Source organism: Lissotriton vulgaris, chromosome 5 (assembly GCF_964263255.1).
Source record: "Lissotriton vulgaris chromosome 5, aLisVul1.2, whole genome shotgun sequence".
In the NCBI taxonomy this organism is placed as follows: Eukaryota; Metazoa; Chordata; class Amphibia; order Caudata; family Salamandridae; genus Lissotriton; species Lissotriton vulgaris.
In genome coordinates, this window is record NC_141693.1 from 410,044,720 (window position 1) to 410,066,764 (window position 22,045).

A 22,045-nucleotide genomic window follows, 5' to 3' on the forward strand; every position below is an offset into this window, starting at 1 on the left:
AGATAGAGAAAAATGGATCCACACACACCCTGCTTGTTGCAGTAGCACATGGTGACTCATATTGTCAGTCAGTACATGGTCAGACTGTCCTTAAATGAGGGCAGAAAGAGCAGGAGGGCCAGCTAGAAGAGACATCGCCCTAGAAGATGAATATGTAGCCGCTACTATAATGGAGACCAGAGTTCTCTGATCTGCATAATTCAGGTGGTACTACAGCCCTAGGTAGACCATTCACAACCATCAGCCCTGGATGGGATAAGGAAAATGGATTGGCATTTCTTTCACCACTGAAGCTCCAGGCTGCCTCATCACAGACTCCCATGTTGTCTGAAAGGCACTCCTAGTACTCTACCCTCTTTATAAAGTTCCACTGTAGAGCACCCATGTGCCAAATAGCCTGAGGCACTAGCTGGATGAATAGGGCCAGAAAACCAACCAGCCAGAGAATCATGTAGGTCAGAACAAAGGCTGGTGTACGGAACATAGGGATCATATGGCCTGCAGGTGGTCTGGACAAGTGGAGGGGATTTTGCCTGCAGAAGATAGCTGTAGAGATACAGGAATACAGGCCCCTTTCTTTAGGGGTGCTGGATCGATATGCAAGGCCACCCTAATAACCACAGAGTCTCTGGTACAGCTTGTGGAGCTGATAAGCCAGAAAAAGCAGCTACAGAAAGCACACCATAACCCCGCTATCTTTAAAGGGTTCTAAACCAGAGTCTGCCTTTTCACTAAAGGGCCTCACTCAATCGCACTGCATACCCATTGAAGAAGCTTGAACATCACCAAAAGAACTGGAGGAAGGCATCCAGGCATTGTAAACCAAAAACAATGCTGGTGTCTATGTCACGAGTAACAATTTGCGGTGTCCAGGCTGGCCCAAAATACACATCTGGTTGCATCCTGTTCAATACTAGCCAGCACTATAAAGGCTCTAGCCACAATTAACACTGCGCCACCTACGAAATCCCAGATCACAGCAATCAGAAAATGTTTCCAGTGAGATATTGAAAGCCCAGTGGCATCATTATATCACTCCAGTGCAACTATGTGTGCATGGATGATGTTGGCCAGAGGGATCATGTATGCTTTTAAGAGGGTGGGGTTTAGAGATGAACCTTGAGAAACCCCAAACATGAATTTGCGTGCTTCAGAGACGTAAGATATCAGGATGAAAGCGTGTGTTGTATCTGTTAAGAAGGAGCAAAATCAGGATTCCAATCTTGAGCAGGCCCCTGATGGGGATATGGTGAGAGACTGTCAAATGCTGCAGAGATCCAATTCAATTCAATTTTATTTAAATATGATTTTGGAACTCCGTGGAGATCCACATATTATACAATGACAAACAAAATGTAATAAAATGAAACCATATATAAACAACTCATGCAGGCAGAAAATATACAAAGATAACATACCATTCGTCTAGTATAGTTCTAAGAAACATTTCAAAAATTAAAAATTTTGTTACAAAAAATTCCATTTGGGGGACTAAAGATAGCGTCCAACAGAGATTTTGCGGATGAAATACCAAACTGAACACATACCGGTTTTACCCAGAGGCGACGATAAGCCATTAATGCTGGACAAACTAGCAGGACGTGTATAGAATCTTGAACTGAGAGATTACAGAAATTGCACACATTGGATATGCCGTGCCATTAGGCCAACAACTTATTCAGGGGGAGTAGATCCTGCCTAAGAAGTAGCCAAAAGCGGCGTAAACCGTGAGGTATGTTCCAGGACAGGTAAGGTTGTACTTGTCTGATTAAACAAGTATCGACAGCTTGTATGACCCCCTTCTTTTGTATAATCAAGTTCCGATCCCTTTCGTAACTTAGCTTCCATGTGGCTTGTTTTAGTTGTAATTTTAATTGGTTCATAGAAAGGTCTAAAAGAGATGCTTCCTCCAAGTCCAAGAGAGTGATGGCCCTCCTATAATTCTTTATGAGAATCGAATGTTCTTATAGTGGGCCCATCAACTCTTTTGTGATAAGGGATCTGAGAGTAGCTGGCTTTCCTTTAATCAAACAGATAACCCAACGGATAACTCCTGCTAGGCCTTGTGCCCAGCTGCTTCTTAGACCAAGTTCTAAACGCAGGGTTGCTGCACTACAACTATTGTTAACCGAAGTTAAGTTTCTCAAGAGGATACCCTCAACGGTGTCCAAGAAACCCCATTCCACTAAGTCGATTAGTTCTACACCGTAAAGCAGAGTCGGGGGGACTTTTGCCCGAAAAGCCTCCAGCAGGTGAGCAAAGTGTCTCTTGCCTGTTGATTTATACAATGCTCTTAGGCCATTTCCCTGGGACTTTGCCTTACGGGAGCTGTTTTCTATGTGGGATTTGTTACTCAAGCTGCTATTAACAACCCTACCCAGGAAAACATATGTTTTTACTCTTTCTAATTTTTGGCCTCCCAGTTCCCGGCTAATGTGCTCCAACTTCAATTTGTTTCGTCCTTCCATGCACATTATCTTGCTTTTGGAGATGTTTATTTTCAGGAAGTGCTCTTCGGAAAAGGTGTGTAGTGAATGCAGACGGTTGTTAAGACCCTTAGGAGTAAGGTCTAAAATTAAAATGTCGTCCGCATACATTAGACAAGAGATATATCTATCTCCCAGACGTGGCGCGATTCCTTCACATGTAGATATAGTGAGGGGAAGGTCGCTAACATAAAGGGAGAATAAGAGGGGAGCTAATAGGCAGCCCTGTTTAAGGCCGTTCGCCGATGGAATGAGCCGGGAAAGACCCCTTTCTCCCCCCAACAGCACTTTGCACCACGTGTTATCGTGCAGATCCTGAACCAAACATAAGAGTCTATGAGGCATTCCCAAGACATGTAGCTTTCTCCACAGTACCTGTCGGTCGACCTTATCAAAGGCCGTGGAGAAATCTATGAATGCCGCATAGACTCTCCCCTTTCTTGCTCTAATGTATTTGTCAATTATTACCTGGAGGGCGGTTAAATTGTCCATGGTCCCTTGGTTTTTCCTAAAGCCTGTCTGCTCGAGTGGGAGAACATTTGAGGACTCCACACATGCATTTATTCGTTTGAGCAGACATCTTGTAAAAACTTTGCCGATTGCATCCAACAATGCAATCTGGCGGTAGTTCTGAGGGGATAGACGGTCACCCTTTTTAAACAATGGGACCAGGATACTTCCCTTCCAGGAAGGTAGGACCTTGCCACTTAATAGGCAAATATTAAAAATTGGGCAAAGGAGCTTGCTCCATTTAGCCCTGTTCTGCTTTAGTACATTAATGGGCACTTCGTCAGGGCCCATAGCCCCTGAACGTCTCATTTCCCCGATAGCTAGATCTATATCCTTTTCTGAAAAAGGCTAGATCTATATCCTTTTCTGAAAAAGGCTCTAACGGCGGACTCGTTTCTATTGGCCATACTTGGGGAGTCACGGTGTTATTGCTAGCGTAAAGGTTAGAGACAAAATCCCTCCATATATGTTCCTCGATAGGGATGGGTCGAGGGCTGATTCTTGTTCCGCACCCCTCACCTATAAGGGACCAAAATTGTCTCATTTCCCCATTAGTTGCAGCTTCCCTTATTTTTACCCAGATGGCGTCCTCTTTTTCTTTGCGTAGTGAGACTAAGAGCCTTCTCCTTTTCCTTCTTAGTGTTATTTGCCGTGTTATGGCGTTTGTTCTGTTTAAATATTGGGCCCTTATTAATTTATTCAGTTCTATGTTAAGCAGTTTCAGAGGGCAGGGGATTATGTCAATGGACTTTTTCTTATTCCGTTTTTTTGCCCCTGTTATCACCGACTTCAGAAACAGGGAGAAATGTTCAATTTCGCAACCAAACCAGGAAGGGAGCTCTGATATTGCTACATCGAGCATAACTTCCAGATTTCGATGTGCCCTTGCATTCCAGTGGCATCTTCCTGATCTGTTACCGAAGTTTATTTGGTCACTATTCAAAGTCCATTGATCACATTTAGGGGGGTTTACATTCATCGAGATGAAAAGGATTCTATGATCGCTTAATGAAGTATCGATTACAGCGATGTCCTTTAACAACTCAAATGATTGGGTCCCTAATATTACATAGTCAAGAATCGATTCCCCTTGATAGGATTTGTGCGTAAAGTTTGCTGGGGAATCCGAAGGGAGTCTCCCATTTGCAATTGTCCCATCTGTTTCTGCCAACTCATTTAATAATAGTTTGCCCCGTTTATTTGTTATTATATTTTCAGGGAACATTGCTCGAGGAATATGAAATATTTCTTCTCTCATTTTATCGCAAAATAAATTTAAACTAAAGTTGGAGATCTTACAGTTCAAGTCCCCAACTAGGATGATAACCGTTCTTGGGTCTTTCTCCTTAGTACTCTGTATAAGGAGGAAGATCTTTTTTAAGATTACATTAATCAATCAATCAATCAGTGACACTTATAAAGCGCGCTACATACCCGTAGGGTCTCAAGGCGCTGGGGGGGGGGGGGGTGCCGCTACTGCTCGAACAGCCAGGTCTTCAGCTTCTTCCTGAAGGAGAGGTGGTCTTGGGTCAGGCGCAGGTCGGACGGGAGGGAGTTCCAGGTCTTGGCGGCCAGGTAGGAGAAGGACCTTCCTCCTGTAGTCGCTCTTCGGATGCGGGGGGCGGCGGCGAGGGCGTGGTTGGCTGATCGGAGGTGGCGTTTGGGAGCGTAGAAGTTGACTCGGCTGTTGAGGTAGCTCGGGCCTTGGTCGTGTAGGGCTTTGTGTGCGTGGGTGAGGAGGCGGAAGGTGATTCTCTTGTTGACGGGGAGCCAGTGAAGGTCTCTCAGATGTCCGGAGATGTGGCTGGATCGTGGGATGTCGAGGATGAGTCTGGCTGAGGCGTTTTGGATCCGCTGGAGTCTCTTCTGGAGCTTGGCGGTGGTCCCGGCGTAGAGGGCGTTGCCGTAGTCCAGTCGGCTGGTGACGAGGGCCTGGGTGACGGTCTTCCTGGTCTCTGTGGGGATCCACCAGAAGATCTTCCGTAGCATGCGTAGGATGTTGAAGCACGCCGAGGAGACGCTGTTGACTTGCCTGGTCATGGAGAGGGAGGAGTCCAGGATGAAGCCCAGGTTTCGTGCATGGTCTGTCGGTTTGGGTGCGGTGCCCAGGGCGGGAGGCCACCAGGAGTCGTCCCAGGCGGAGGGTGAGGAGCCCAGGATGAGGACCTCCGTCTTGTCCGAGTTCAGTTTCAGGCGGCTGGTCGTCATCCACTCGGCTACCTCTTTCATCCCTTCGTGCAGGTTGGCTCTGGCGGCGGCGGGGTCGTTGGTCAGGGAGAGGATCAGCTGGGTGTCGTCGGCATAGGAGATTATGCTGAGGTGGTGTTTGCGTACGATGGCCGCGAGGGGGCTCATGTAGACGTTGAAGAGGGTGGGGCTCAGGGATGATCCTTGGGGGACGCCGCAGATGACTTCGGAGGCCTCTGACTTGTACGGTGGTAGGCGGACTCGCTGTGTTCTTCCGTCGAGGCCAGCTTCTGGAGGTATATAGGCATTTATCAGAGCTAGACGAATACCAGCTAAGGGATTGCCTGACCCAAATAAAGTTACTACCTGAAAAAGGTTACTCGGGTCCATAAAATGGTCGTAGTCCCAGTTTATGCGGTTTGATAAGAGGCAAGCTATACCCCCACTGGAGTGGCCTTTTTTATTTGCGGTGGCGCTGCCTTCCAGTACATAATAATCTTTCCCTATTTGAATATTACCGCTGCACCATGTCTCCTGGAGGCATATTATGTTTGCCTCTAGCGACAAAAGGAATGCTATTTTCTCCGGACTGTTTTTTAAACCTGCTGCATTCCAAGATATTATGGATAGATCTTTGCTAAAGGTACGGGTTGGATAATTGTTTACTTGAGGATTTTTCAGCAAGTACTCTGGGGAGCCAGTTCCATTGCTCGTTTTCCTCTCCGGTAGTAGTTTGATAAGATAACAGAGTAGGTTTAACGTAGGATACTACTCGAGAGTCATTAGACTTACTTATTTTTAATTCTTTGATTTCGCCCACTTTGTTTATATTACCTGTTGCGGCTTGCAGCAGAGAAAAGGGGGGTTTCTGGTGATTTAGAGATTTGGGGACATTGTTTTGTCTAGTATGCATTAGCACAGGGATTACATCTATTCCTCTGCTCTGTAGATCTTCTGCACGTTGTAGAATAAGATTAGCTACTAATTTAGAATGAAACTTCACCCTCGTTATCGTCCCCACTTCAGATTTTAATTGTTGGACTATATCTAGATCGGCTGATTGGATACGTTTCAGGTTGGCAGATTCTTGAAAGTATTTCAACAAGAGGGATCTGTTCAAGATGCAATCAACATCAAAGAGGGGAGAGAATTCTACCCATGCAGTATCTATATTTTCCTCCTTAGATTCTTTTGGAGAGGCACCTCTTACAGATGCTCCCGGAAAAGCAGTTGTAAAGGGATTGAGTGATGGAGCTATTTGGGCAGGGGGATTTTGCTCATGCCCTAAAGAAGTTGATTTGCGTGCCTCTATAGTACCTTTTGGAGGGACACCTATTGTGGCTACTCCCGGGAAAGCGGATGCAAAGGGATTGAGTGACAGAGCAACTTGGGCAAGGGGGTTTTGCTCTTGTCCTGGGGAAGTTGATTTGTGTGCCACTATTGTATCCCTATTATTGGGACCTTGCTGACCAAAGGTGTATATGTCAGCTGTTACCAATGAAGGGGATATGTGGATAGATAATGGAGCTGACGTGGCCTGAGGCAGGGGGGCAGTATTTTCTTTGGCGGACATATTTGAGGTTTTTATTTTTTTCAGCTGCCACCTGCACTTGGTGTGTCTCGTTCTGTAAGGGAGAGTTTAGGTGTTTTCTAAAGAGAATTTTCCTCCGCCTTTTTTTTCTATCCGTCTCAACAATTTCTTGTTATTCTTTCCGTTCTTTTTTATGGTCTCAGTTTTCCCTTTATTACTGTTTTCTTCCGGGATAGCTTCCTCCTCTATATCCCTGTCTCCCTTTTGCTTCTTAAAGATCGGGAACAGATCATTCCCAGTTTTTAGCGGGAGTTCCCCATAAGCTTTAATTTCAGAATCGTTAACTGACAAACCATTTAAGGAGGGGGGAGGCTGGGTAACACTTATTTTTTCATCCTCGTGTACTCTTTTTGTGGCGATTTTAACTGCTGAAGATTGATCTTTTATACCCATCTTATCTGTGGCCAAAAGAGGAGAAATGGGCTCCTTCCCGTCCACATCCTTCTCCCTTTGGGTCCTCAGCAGGACCTTTAGAATTTGAGTCACTGTATCGAGCACGCAATCAGATCCCCCCACAAATTTTTCCAGTAATTGTAGAATGGATGACAGTAAGTGTTCTAATATGTGGAGGGAATCAGAAAACGGTTTATCGGTCCCCTTACATTGAAATGTATTTATCCCGGTCAGGTTTAAGTTTGGACTCGTGGAAAAGTTTGAATGTGAGGACTTAGAGGGGGTACTGCTGTAGAGATGTAAGCCGGCATGGTTCGACATTACCGGGGTGTTCTGGAGTATCTCGACTTTTGTCGGGTCAGACTCTAGATACCGTTGACATAGGTCTTCATCTAAGATCATTGGGGACAACCCATTGTGAAATGACATTTTAGTTGGTGAATTATTAGCTGCCTGAGGGGCATCAACATGAGGTATTATCCCGATATGTAGATTGTCTTGCTCTATGTCTTTTTTTGCTTTTATAACTACCTCTGGTACAAGGTCAATGTTATTTTTCAAAGTGGAAAATAGGGGGGGAGAAAAATCGCACTTGGGGGACAATAGTCCCCTGTTGTCCCTGGACTCTTGTCCACAATTACCTTATTGATTTCACGCATCTCTCGCGAGTTGTTGGGGACAGAATCTAAATGGATAGCTTCGGAGTCCTTAATGTCCTCCGCCTTATTGTCCACCCCTGTAGCTTTATTCTTACCCCTTTCCAAAAGATTGAAAAGCTGACAAGTGCTTTTCAAATTAGAGGCTTGACTAAGTTTATTTCGGAGGGGATTCGATCTGGTTTTTGTGCCTGATCTTCCTACTAGTATTTTCCCAGACCTTAGTTTCTTTGTCATCATCGCAGGCAAGCAATAAAAACAGTTAAGCAGTGAAACAATGTAGGCAAGATTGTTATAAGAACACCAAGGCTAAGCTACCTGGAGGAATTTCTAAGATCTAATAATCAAAAGCTGAGCCTACAACAGACCGACTATATCTACAGAATCAGTGGGGGCAATGCAATCCTACTCTAACTTTTCACAAGTAGGATATAACAGTAGTTATTTTACCAGGTGAAAGAGGGCTGGCCTAGCCTGGCCTTCTCGTGCCTCTGAGGGCCTCAGAGGGCCCGCCCTTGTCCCGGACTTTTCCCGGACTTTTCCCGGGCGCCTCCCGCGCAGCGATATGCTTACACTCTATTTATAAGTTACGAGGGAATAGGGGCGTGGCCTACAGGGAGAGCGTCACCGGGTGGGTTTGGTGATAGAAACTGCTGGGACTCTTGGGAGTTTGAGTCCAGCAGTGTACTCGCTCGCAGCCCTGTTAGCCTGCATCCCTGGTTAGATGACAGCAAGATGCAGCTCCGTGAAGCGGGACCCGCGGAGTGGGTCCGGCGAAAGGTAGCGCCTTGCAGAGCGCTTCTAGTGAGCCTTGTTGCGCTTCCTCTGTCCACCAGCGCCTGACACAGTCTCGGAATCAGCAAGTAGTATAGGAATGGTATCCCTGCAGAGATCCAGGAAAAGGAGGGCTGCTATGTCTCCTCCGCTAAGGATCATGTGGATGTCTGTAGCAGCGATGAGTGCTGTTTCTGTACTGTGACTGGGCCTGAATATGAACTGTGTGGCACTGAGGAGCCAGTGGTTGCTCTGGTGGTCAGTGAGACGTTGGTCGATTTAGTTTCTCTAAGACCTTTGCCATGTAGGATAGGATAGAGATGGTACTGTAGTTGAAAAAGCGTAGGTGGGTCAACTAATAGCTTCTTGAGCACTAGCATGACGGTGGCATGTTTCTAACCGTCTGGGAATACAGCTGAGTCAATGGAGTCATTGAGGATGGGCGATAGTGCTTCGCTGATTGGTAGGAGGCCCTCGATGAAGGTGGTGGGGAGGGGTCCGATCCCCCGAGTGGATGGTTCTCACAGTAGCAGTTAATTCGACAGTGGTGACAGCAGGACACGAGGTCAAGGTTCCTTCATCGGCTATGATGGAAACTGGAGTTGGAATAGGGCCGGGGTCTGAGGGCCGTACAGACAAAATCGGAGAGCCTGTTGCAAAGGTCTTGTGAGTGGGTAATGTTGCTGGAGACAGCAGGATGCGCTCCTCATTACAGTCAAGCAAAGGCTGGGCAGCTGCTGTCAGGTTAATGCAAATTAGCCTCCACATGCTTCATGTAGGGAAAATGTAGCTTTCCTAAAAGTTAGTATTCCTGAATATTTTTTTTTATCTAACTTCATCATTATATTGGAGTTTCAATAAATATTAAAAACAGTGGTGAACTATTTTTTTTAGCTGGTCCCAAACCAGAGATAACAGAATTCATATTTTAATCTGCACTCTAGTTTTCCTAAAAGGACAGTCAGAGCCTTGCACAGTGAAAATAACTTTTGGGACCTTGTCCCTGCAGGGACATGGTAACATTACATGTCTAAAGGCCCCAACATTGTCTACATAGTGGTAGCTTAATATTTAAAAGGGAGTTTTTTCCCCGGTCAAAAAGGTTATTTTGACAAGTTGAATTGTAGGCTTAAAGAGCAACAGGGAGTCTAAACGCATAGGTCTGAAGCCATGTTTGCCTTGTCACACTACTGGATGGCTTCAGTCTACAGGAGGCATGTAAACTTTCCATGCCCTGGGTGTATTTCAACAACATACTATGGCCTTATCGGATATTAAATTTGACAGTCAGGGATTAGCCAATTTGTACATGTTTTAGATGTCAAGGCACATACACTGGGCACTGGACGGCAGCGCTAAGGTGTGCAGAGTTAGAATCCTGAAATACAATTGAGGGGAAAGAAAATGGGGTGACCATGGAGAAAGGGGCATTTTCTCACAACAAGTAACCAGTGAAAATTGTACACATTGATGGAGCAGATATTGTTAAGAAGGGGCTATAATCAGAAGAAATTGGTTCATCTACAATGACAGCAGATATACCCTGGGACAAAGGTGGTCTGACACGGTTTGACAAAGTATATCATGCAAGTCATCAATTAGCATGAGCAATGTTTGACACAGAGGTCCTACCTATTACATCCTTAACATCCACTCTTCCTCTTGGCGTCAAATTCGGACGTAAAATACAATTATAAACAAGGCCTAAGTCAGGTCATTTACAAAAATGACTATGCACTCACTCTAGTACACCATGCTTTCTAACCTTAAATCTGAAGAGGTTGCACAGTACTTTACTAGGAGGCATCTTAGCCACATCAATTCTCTTGCTGAAAGATAAAAATAAGAAGTTGAAAAGGCATTCTTCTATCAGATTCCGGGCCACATTTAGCAGGGGAACCTGTCCTGCTATTTAATAGTGTAGTTCTTCGGGGGGGGGTGCGAGTAAGGAAATATGCCAATGTATCCCAAATCAAAATAGACTACTGCAGACTGACATACATTGATTTTGCACAAAATATACTTCCACTCTCCGGTGCACAGACATTCAAAGTGGACTAGTGCTTCCTTATGCTAACGAAAAGTGACGTTCCACAAATAGACTTCAGGTAACATCCATACTGAGATACCACCCTCATCTGAAAGTTAAATGAGACTCGCAGGTCCAAGACCGTGCAGATTTAATAGGTTGGGACTGTACATCATCCCCACATTTCCAACACACAGACCAGGAAGGAGTGCTGCTGTGTTCAAAAGTTGCCCTTTTTTGCCAAAGATTTTGAAGAGAGTCCTCCTTGAATCACGGTCATACTTTCCACACGCAGGACAAAACAACATTAGACCTCTGTAAACACTGAGTTTGCAGAAGTCGCAATAACTAGTACTAGTAGCAACAAGTAAAAGTGAGAGGTACTAAAGTCAGATCCATGATCCCGGGGGTACGTGTACAGTAATTTGCACCGACTCTTGGCCATCCTTCACTTGTGCCTGCCCTCACCCAACTTAAGAGGTTTTTTTCTCTCTCTCTCGCCATAGATTATGTGCAATATATCCACGAATAAAAATGTCTGAAATTTTGTAGACTGTTCTTTATTACAAATTTTAATTTTGTATATCATCTCTCACTCTTCTTTTCCCTCATAGGTACACAAGTCACCAAATGCAACATAAACTTCAAATGGGAAATCCAATCTTCCTCCAAAGTGGTTAGACATGGCATGCATACTTTTTTCATGTAGATATCCCTGGCTACAAATAAAATGCACTCATGTTTTCCCTTCCCAATTCCCATGCAACCATCATCGGACAAATAAGGAATTGAATGCACTAAAATGGTTATGCTTCTAGTTTGATATAAACTTCTCCACCCACACATACAATTTTATTAAGTCAAAGAATCTAGGAAAAGATCGGTCCTCTTCACAAGGTGCTACCCCTCTCTGCTTGAATTCAAATCACTTGATGGCACTGTGTGAAATGCCATTTCCATTTTTCCTTCGCTCATTTAAAAAAATATTTTATTTATGTGTTGGTTTTGAAAATGGTGAAATTAATAGCTTTGTCATTTACAATGCCAATAGTTATAACTTTTGCAAATATATAGCATTTGTAATGCAATATGTGTTGTATTTACATGACTTCGATGTATTGATATTACAAATAACAATGACTTAATTTTTTTAAATAATTAATACTTAAATAGAATTTATTGTAATTTATAATGGCAATAGCTTAAACATTTGTAAATAACTTTTGTGAAGATTATGTTCAGTGTATTTTATTGTGACGAAAATCCAAGAACAGAAGTGAAATATTAACATCTTTTTGTGACATTTGTAATAAAGCTTGAAACATTGAGAGAACATATTTGAACCAGTTGTTGTTGAATGGTTGCACAGATTGATACTGTGGTGGCGACTAGTGATGCTGTGGTAGCGCATAGTGATGGCGGACGATAGAAAGAGTGAGGGCTATAGATCGAGTGAGGGCGATAGATAGAGAGGGTTGTGTGGGGGGTTGTTTGTGTGGGGGGTTGTTTGTTTGGGGGGTTGTGTGTGGGGGGGTTGTGTGTGTGGGGGGTTGTGTGTGGGGGGGGTTGTGTGTGGGGGGGGTTGTGTGTGGGGGGGGGTTGTGTGTGTGGGGGGTTGTGTGTGTGGGGGTTGTGTGTGGGGGGGTTGTGTGTGTGGGGGGGTTGTTTGTGTGGGGGGGGTTGTTTGTGTGGGGGGGTTGTTTGTGTGGGGGGGTTGTTTGTGTGGGGGGGGTTGTTTGTGTGGGGGGGTTGTTTGTGTGGGGGGGTTGTTTGTGTGGGGGGGTTGTTTGTGTGTGGGGGGTTGTGTGTGGGGGGTTGTGTGTGTGGGGGGTTGTGTGTGTGGGGGGTTGTGTGTGTGGGGGGGTTGTGTGTGTGGGGGGGTTGTGTGTGTGGGGGGGTTGTGTGTGTGGGGGGTTGTGTGTGGGGGGTTGTGTGTGGGGGGTTGTGTGGGGGGGGTTGTGTGTGGGGGGTTTGTGTGTGGGGGGGTTTGTGTGTGGGGGGGTTTGTGTGTGGGGGGGTTTTGTGTGTGGGGGGGTTGTGTGGGGGGGGTTCTGTGTGTGTGGGGGGGTGTGTGGGGGGGGTTGTGTGTGTGGGGGGGGTTGTGTGTGTGGGGGGGGTTCTGTGTGTGGGGGTTTGTGTGTGGGGGGGTTTGTGTGTGGGGGGGTTGTGTGTGGGGGGGTTGTGTGTGGGGGGGTTGTGTGTGGGGGGGTTTGTGTGTGTGGGGGTTGTGTGTGTGGGGGTTGTGTGTGTGGGGGTTGTGTGTGTGGGGGTTGTGTGGGGGGGGTTGTGTGTGGGGGGGTTGTGTGTGGGGGGGGGTTGTGTGTGGGGGGTTGTGTGTGGGGGGTTGTGTGTGGGGGGGTTGTATGTGGGGGGGGTTGTATGGGGGGGGGTTGTGTGTGGGGGGGGTTGTGTGTGGGGGGTTGTGTGTGTGGGGGGTTGTGTGTGTGGGGGGTTGTGTGTGTGGGGGGTTGTGTGTTGTGGGAGGTTGTGTGGGGGGGGTTTGTGTGTGGGGGTGTGTGTGGGGGGGGTGTTGGTTGGGGGGGCTGTATGGTGGGGGTGTGGGGAGGGTGGTGAGGGTTGTGAGTGTGGGGGTTGTGAGTTGGGGGGGTTTGTGAGTGTGGGGGGTTTGGGTGTGGGGGGCGTTGGGTGTGGGAGGGGTTGGGTGTGTGGGGGGGGTTGGGTGTGGGGGGGGTTGGGTGGGGGGGGGTTGGGTGTGGGGGGGTTGTGTGTTAGTGGGAGGTTGTGTGGGGGTTGTGTGTGGGGGTGTTGTGTGTGTGGGGGGGTGTTGTGTGTGTGGGGGGGTGTTGTGTGTGTGGGGGGCTGTATGTGTGGGGGGTTGTGTGTGGGGGGGTTGTGTGTGGGGGGGTTGTGTGTGGGGGGTTGTGTGTGGGGGGGTTGTGTGGGGGGGGGTTGTGTGTGGGGGGTTGTGTGGGGGGGGTTTGGGTGTGGGGGGTTTGGGTGTGGGGGGTTTGGGTGTGGGGGGTTTGGGTGTGGGGGGGTTGGGTGTGGGGGGTTGGGTGTGGGGGGGTTGGGTGTGGGGGGGTTGGGTGTGGGGGGGTTGGGTGTGGGGGGGTGGTGTGCAGGGGGTGGTGTGCGGGGGTGGTGTGCGGGGGTGGTGTGCGGGGGGTTGGGTGTGCGGGGGGGTTGGGTGTGCGGGGGGTTGGGTTTGTGTGGGGGGTGGGGGTTTGTGTGGGGGGTTTGTGTGGGGTGTGGGTGTGTGGGGGTGTGTGTGTGGGGGGTGTGTGTGTGGGGGGTTGTGTGTGAGGGGGGGTTGTGTGTGAGGGGGGGTTGTGTGTGAGGGGGGGTTGTGTGTGGGGGGGGGTTGTGTGTGGGGGGGGGTTGTGTGTGGGGGGGGTTGTGTGTGGGGGGGGTTGTGTGTGGGGGGGGTTGTGTGTGGGGGGGGTTGTGTGTGGGGGGGTTGTGTGTGGGGGGGTTGTGTGTGTGGGGGGTTATGTGGGGGGGGGGGTTGTGTTGGGGGGGTTGTGTGTGTGTGGTTGTGTATGTGTGTGGGATTTTAACCAATGTTTGTAGCACATTCTGGGTTAGAAAATGTAGTGGGATCTGCACAGGTCATACCACCATTGACTCACTTGTGTGTCTAGCTTTCATAAATATCTTGGTTTGTCAAATTTCTCTGATGGCTGCCAACCCTGGGCAGAATCAAGCAGTAGCCACATTTGGCAAAATCTGTTATTTTTCCTCCCACAGTGCCACATGCCGCTCAGTGTTGACAAAAGCACGCCCCGGCACTTCCTGCAGGGTGGAATGTGCCTAGCTTGCCAACGGCCACACCTGGCTCGCGTCACAAAACTGAGCTAGAAGATAGCTCAGCGGGCTGGAAGTCTGCAATGGAGAACTGCAGAAGGGCCCCTTTTTTCAAGAAGGAGGACCTTGCACAGTACAGCACATCTGTTAATATATCTTTTCATTGCGCCAAAGTGATATTTAGCTGGAAGGCTGTAGATACACGGAAGATGCATGAAGGAAAATAAGTTTAACATACACTATATCAACAGTTTTTTTTTTTTTAAAGAGGACTTTAATACACAAACATGACATTAAAGCAAAGCAAATAAAACACTTATCACGATTACTTATTGTGATTTACACTAAGATACGAATCACAAAACAGGTCCCTGTGTGTATGATGTAACTCAACATTTCAACCTACTTTCTTTGTTGCTGAAGTGATCAGAATTTTTCCACAGTAATGGGATTCGTACACCTGAAGGGGGTACAATAGAGAACATTTTAAATTACATTCATATATAGACTATGATTTAAAATTAAAGTAAAATCAACAAGAAAAAAATCTAAACACCCCTCAATTCACTTTAAAAGGTTTAGTTAGGTAAAATGTTTTTATTACCTGATATAGCAACTTTTCCCATGCATGCTGCACGCACTTTTGTACCAATATCTGAAGACCTGCATTGATAAATTTAAATTAGGATTGTTAAATATCTCGACAAATATAATATTATAAATAGACTATATAAGGTTCGGAAAAACTATTGGAGGAAGAATTCAGGATAGAATGACGTCCATCTTTTGTCATTTTCTTTGTTAATGAGTGTAAATACCTAAATAAAGAATTATACAAATATTGGGCAAATCATGGACACATAAATCCATAAGATTTAAATACAAAAGAATGATATAAATAACGGATACATAATGGCCATATGTATTTAACAAAACAATCAGGGCATCAGATAATCCCTCATTGCTTCTCAACTTTGGAATCTAGCAGTTTATCCTCGTATTTTAGCTATTTGAAGTTCCAATTCATATACTTCCATGATTTACTAACACCATTCCCATAACTTGGGCCCAACTTCCATTATCTAGCATACATCAGTCTTGCAACGATTAGAGAGTCAAAAATCCAATCCGCTTCGCCTCTTCCTTTTAGGAGTATCCTCCCATGTGTTGTATAGTGGTTATTTGAGTGTTAACTCCAGACCATAATTCATGACGTTTATGACATGTAGCGAACATGTGGATATTGTCAGCTGCTCCAGTTGAGCAACGTGGGCACATTTGAGGGGCATTGTACCACTTGCAAAGCGGAGAGTGGCTAATATAACAAGCATTTGCAATGCAATAGGTCTCGCATTAAGAAAGTTTGAGCTATTGGTATTGGAATTTTATTTATGTGTTGGTTTTGAAAATAGCGAAATTAATAGCTTTGTCATTTACAATGCTAATAGTTTTAACTTTCGCAAATTTGACACCTATAGCATTTGAAATGCAATATGTGTTGTAATTACGTGACTTAGATGTATTGATATTACAAATAACAATGGCTTTCCATTTTTTTAAATAATTAATACTTAAATAAGTCATCTTACCAAAGAAGTTATTAAGTATGCTGGCATTGCATTGTTGATTTCCTTTGCCTAAACTAGATAAAGATATATATTTTTTATACACCTACCAGTGTGGGTTCAATTTGTGGTGCGTCATTAAGTTTTTGTGCGTGTTGGTGCAACTACCTTACACTTTGCCTTGGGGATAAGCCTGTCTGCTCGTGCCAAGCTACCAAAGGGGGTGAGCAGGGGTTATCTCAGTGTGTATCCCTTTACCCTGACTAGAGGTAAGGGTTCCTATTTGGTCAAAGGTACTTACCTCTGCCAACTAGAGACCCCCAATTCTAACAGTGTGTGAAACCTATGGTTTTTACGGTGAATTTCTAAAGTTTTTTAAATGCTAATTCCTAACTATAACTTATGTGAAACCTATGGATAGATATATATCTATATATCTATATCTATATCTATATCTATATATCTATATCTATATATCTATATATCTATATATCTATATATCTATATATCTATATATCTATATATCTATATATCTATATATCTATATATCTATATATCTATATATCTATATATCTATATATATATATATATATGTGACCAAGAGCCAGTGCGCTCGAAACGCGTCTTCTTTGTGCCCAATAAAGAAAACTTATAAGCATACCCGGCTGGTGTGGCTTGTCATTCCTTCGCTTTGTGGGAAGTTCGAGTGAATAGATAGAGAGATAGAGAGATAGAGAGATAGAGAGATAGAGAGATAGAGAGATAGAGAGATAGAGAGATAGAGAGATAGAGAGATAGAGAGATAGAGAGATAGAGAGATAGAGAGATAGAGAGATAGAGAGATAGAGAGATATAGTTAGGACCTAGTTACCAGAGAAACATTCTATTGGGAAAAACTTTGGCGCCGATTGAGGGATCTGCCTGTAATTTTCCTTAAATTTGCCTCACTGCGCTCCGCTCCTTCCCTGAAAGTTTCAGGGGATTCGTCAAGCGGGGGCCGAGGAAAAAAGGGGGGGTCCCAAAACGTGTTTTCCCCATGTTAATTTCCATAGGGGCATTCTGACAAGGCTACAGCTCGAACGGCTGAACGGAATTACACCAGATTTGGCAAAATGGTAGGGACTGGTATGCAGCAGTGCCTTTTGTATGTTTGGTGAAAATCCCTCCAGTAGTTCTTGAGAAAATTGAATTTGAAATTTTTCAAATGGCATTTTCTATGTGGCCTTTAGACACGGCTACAGCCCGAACGGAATTACACCAAACTTGGCAAAATGGTATGGACAGGTATGCAGTAGTGCCTTTTCTATATTTGGTGAAAATCCCTCCAGTAGTTGTTGAGAAATTTAATTTGAGCAAATTATATATCTATATGCGCTCAACATTCTATTGGGAATATATATCTATATGCGTTCTACATTCTATTGGGAATAACTTTGGCGCCGATTGAGGAATGTGTGTGTAATTTTCCAGAATTTTGTCCAGCTCCGCTCCTTCCCTGAAAGTTTCGGGGGGATTCGTCAGGCGGGTCCCAAAACGTGTTTTCCCCATGTTAATTTCCATAGGGAACTTTAGACACGGCTACACACCGAACGGCTGAATGGAATTATACCAAACTTGGCAAAATGGTAGGGACTGGTATGCAGATGTGCCTTCGCTACGTTTGTTGAAAATCCCTTCAGTAGTTCTTCAGAAAAGTGAGTTTGAAATTTTTCAAATGGCATTTTCTATGGGACCTTCAGACACAGCTACAGCCCGAACGGCTGAATTACACCTAACTTGGCAAAATGGTAGGGACAGGTATGCAGTAGAGCCTTTTCTATATTTGGTGAAAATCCCTACAGTAGTTGTTGAGAAAATTTAATTTGAGTAAATTATATATCTATATATGCGCACTTTACGCATACGTGCGCATACCCTTACGTGCGCGAGCGAGTTTCCGATTGGCTGGCAGTCGACTGTCAACATTCCAAACTGCCCAAACCAGGAAGTGTTGGCCACCATCTTTCAGGAGAACTGAGGCACAAGAGAGCCCAAATCAAGAGTGGAAACACGAAAAGGGGGCAGGGTAGAGACCCCCCAACCCTCTAGCCCTTCTCAGGGGGTCCCAAAAGGACCTCCAAGGGCAAAAAAAAGTGTTTTTTGCACTTGGTGGTCCTTCTGGGACCCCCTGAGAAGGGCTAGGGGGTCAGGGAGTCTCAACCCTGCCCCCTTTTTGCGTTTTCCACTCTTGTTTTGTGCTCTTGTGCCTCACTTCTCCTGAGAAACAAGATGGCTGCTCAGGTGGTCCCAGAAGGATAATAACATATGTCAACATTATCTGCTAATAGAATTAGCATTTACAAAACCTTTGAAATTTATTGAAAAAAAAAATATAGGTTTCACGCCTGATATAGTTAGGAATTAGAATTTAAAAAACCTTGCAGATTCACTTAAAAAACCATAGGTTTCAGGCCTTATGTAGTTCGGAATTAGCATTTAAAAAAACTTGCAAATTCACTTAAAAAACATAGGTTTCAGGCCTTATATAGGTAGGAATCAGCATTTTAAAAACCTTGCAAATTCACTTAAAAAACCATAGGTTTCAGGCCTTATATAGTTAAGAATTAGCATTTAAAAAACCATTGAAATTGCTCCTATATAGTTAGTTGTACTAACTATATTTCGCGCACCCGCAATCCACTGCTGATGATGTCACACATTACATCATTCATGACATGGTCAGTGACATCACTGATGACATCACTGATTACATCACTGATGATATCATTCATGTGATAATAATACGATGCACCTCCTCACACTAATATAACCTTTGATACACCCACTGTTTAGCACAGACTACCACTCCTGAAACCATTGACACACCAATACAAGTTACTACATACGCACTCACTGATTCCTAGGTCTACACACACATTCACTCATTCACCCATAGAATCACTCATACATACAGCCACTCATCAATACAACACTATCATATGCATTCATACACCTATACAGACACTCGCACACTGCCACTCATCCATGGAGTTACTCACACACCTAGTCAGTCATGCAAAGAATCAATCACACTTCCATTTCCTCAACTATACAGTTATACACACAACACCTTACTTATTCAAACATATACTAACACATACTTACTCAATTATACAATCACTGATACAAGTACACAATGACCCATACAGCCACTCGCACATTCACTGGCTCTCATGTATAGTCATTTATATATGCCAACTCTCACATGCACTGTTTTACACATATGTACTTACTTGGACATGTAGCACTGAGATATCCATTCACTCACCAACACACCCATGCACACAGTCCACCGCCCATATAGCTGTTTCAACATGCAGTCTTGAACTCATGCACCTAGTGAATCAACTGCTCACACATCTATGCACAGAGTTACACTCCTCCCAGCCACCCACACACACACACTCAGTCTACCATTCAAATACTTGGGCAACCAATCAATAACCCATATAGCCACACATATAGCTACTGATCAACACATGCAGCAGCTTACACAACAACAGACATACTGATGCACACATTCAGACAGTTTAGTCACTAACCCATGCATTTAGTAAGACACATTTAATCACTCACTCATACAGTCAGTCACGCACCTACTAAATCCTTCATCCAGACACTTATACATCCACTCATTCTTCAATATGTAAAACATATTTAAACTTTACAGAAACACAGTCACTGGATGATGTCATCAGTGGTGTCAAATGAGATGTCATCAGTGATGTCAAATGAGATGTCATCAGTGATGTCATCAGAGAGGTCATCAGTGATGTCACCCTCACCCCTTCCTTCTCCCTCACCCTCACCCTCACCCCCTTCCTTCTCCCTCACCCTCACTCTCCTTCCTTCTCCCTCACCCTCACTCTCCTTCCTTCTCCCTCACCCTCACTCTCCTTCCTTCTCCCTCACCCTCACTCTCCTTCCTTCTCCCTCACCCTCACTCTCCTTCCTTCTCCCTCACACCCCCTTCCCTCACTCCCTCCCCTTACTCCCTCCCTCCTTCCCCTTCCCTCACTCCCTCCCTCTCACTCCCCTTCCTTCCCTCACTCACTCACTCCCCTTCCTTCCTTCCTTCCCTCACTCACTCCCCTTCCTTCCTTCCCTCACTAACTCCCCTTCCTTCCTTCCTTCCCTCACTAACTCCCCTTCCTTCCTTCCTTCCCTCACTAACTCCCCTTCCTTCCTTCCCTCCCTCCCTCCCCCTTCCCTCACTCCCTCCTTCCCCTCACTCCCTCCTTCCCCTCACTCCCTCCTTCCCCTCACTCCCTCCTTCCCCTCACTCCCTCCTTCCCCTCACTCCCTCCTTCCCCTCACTCCCTCCTTCCCCTCACTCCCTCCTTCCCCTCACTCCCTCCTTCCCCTCACTCCCTCCTTCCCCTCACTCCCTCCTTCCCCTCCCTCCCTCCTGCCTCCCTCACTCCTGCCTCCCTCACTCCTGCCTCCCTCACTCCTGCCTCCCTCACTCCTGCCTCCCTCACTCCTGCCTCCCTCACTCCTGCCTCCCTCACTCCTGCCTCCCTCACTCCTGCCTCCCTCACTCCCCTTCCGCTTTACTCACTCCGCCTCCCTTCCTCTGTCGCCCTCCCTCCGTCTGTCTCCCTACTTCTGTCTGTCTCCCTTTCTCGGTCTCCATTTCTTGGTCGCACTCTCCCTCGCTTCCCTCCCTTTCCCTCGCTCTTCCTCTGTTTCCCTCCCTCCTTGGATGAGGTTATATCAAGTCTGCTCAGCCTGGCACCGACAATTAAATCTTTTACCCATCGTTGTTGCATTCTGGTGAGGGCATGAACTACTGTTAATTGCCTGCCTGAAGTTACCCTGAACTGAAGGCCCCTAACGAGGGGAAGGGCAATTTGCGCCACGTAGCACCAGCCAAGCAGTGTTCAGTTAATCTATTTGCACCTGTTATTTTGACCTCACCCTCATCAGAGAACAATCTTGTCCACTGACCCTACATCATGCCTCCGCTTCACACTACACATGGAAAATATGCCAAAGTAGTTAATAGAAGATTTCAAAGCTTTGATTGGCTGAATCAATATCGGAAATCATTCTCTGTGCTGATTTCAATACAAACATTGGAACAATTAATGATTCACTGAAGACAATGAAGTAGTAGATGGTCAATAAGTATTTCTATCGGCCATCTGCGCCAACAGTCAAATTATTGCCTTTCTGTTTCCCTGTATTTAATTTAGAGCATTTTGCCCTGTCATCTCACCCTGCCTGTGTGTGTCCGGGCTGAGACAGCTTCAGGGCACACACGCAGCCGCATCCCGTCAACTTCACGGGTCTTTAAAAGAACATTTGCATGTTAATGGAGCTTTGTAGTATTTCACCTCTTCGTAGGCCCCCCGCAGCTCCACTCGGACTATGGAAATGAATCACCCGGCCCCCACAGAGCAGCTGTCTCTCTGAGTCGCGCTCCGGTTGCAGACACTCTCTATAAATCTATACTACTATAATAAAGGAAGAACTTTCAGCCTTTGAGGCGGGTAAACTCTGGAACCACAGCGCCAATCCACACACCCAATACACCGTTGGAATCGTCAGGGTGTGTAGATGGTTATAGGCTATATAAAGTTTAAAAAAAGTTATTTAAAAAATTTACAGTAAAAAAAAAAAAGTAGTCCCTACGAAGTAGCGCCGGCCGAGACGTGCGTGCTCACGTCAGGAGCGCGGGGAGGAGCGGCGTCCAGGAGCGCGACGAGGAGCGGCGGACATGGCGCAGGGGAGGAGCGGTGACGTGAGTAGCAGCGGACATGCCAGCGGCGGTGCGAGCAGCGGACAGGCTGGAGGAGCGGCGGCTGAGGTTTGGGAGAGGCGGACATGGCGCCGGGGAGGAGCGGTGACGTGAGGAGCAGCGGACAGGCCAGCGGTGGTGCGAGCAGCAGACAGACGGGAGGAGCGGCGGCTGAGGTAAGGGGACCCATGTCGGGGCAGGCGGGGGATGGGCTGGGCGGGGTCCCGAGCTGCAGGAGAAAAGAGAATGCAGGCGGGGGTCGGGGCAGGCGGGGGACGGGCCGGGCGTGGGCCCGGGCTGCTGGACA

General features: G+C 46.1%; 1 protein-coding gene across 3 annotated transcripts in view; it reads right to left on the reverse strand.

The window, feature by feature from the left end:
* The window catches only part of RTKN2 (rhotekin 2), a 307,712-nt gene that overhangs the window by 226,461 nt on the left and 59,206 nt on the right, over positions 1 to 22,045 (reverse strand). For all 3 annotated transcript variants that reach the window (XM_086920081.1, XM_086920082.1, XM_086920084.1), the window contains exons 3-4: positions 14,996 to 15,054; positions 14,798 to 14,851 (exon numbers count right to left, since the gene is read on the reverse strand). In XM_086920081.1, the coding sequence (XP_086776207.1) occupies positions 14,798 to 14,851; positions 14,996 to 15,054 (113 nt within the window). The remainder of the gene's footprint in view (positions 1 to 14,797; positions 14,852 to 14,995; positions 15,055 to 22,045) is intronic.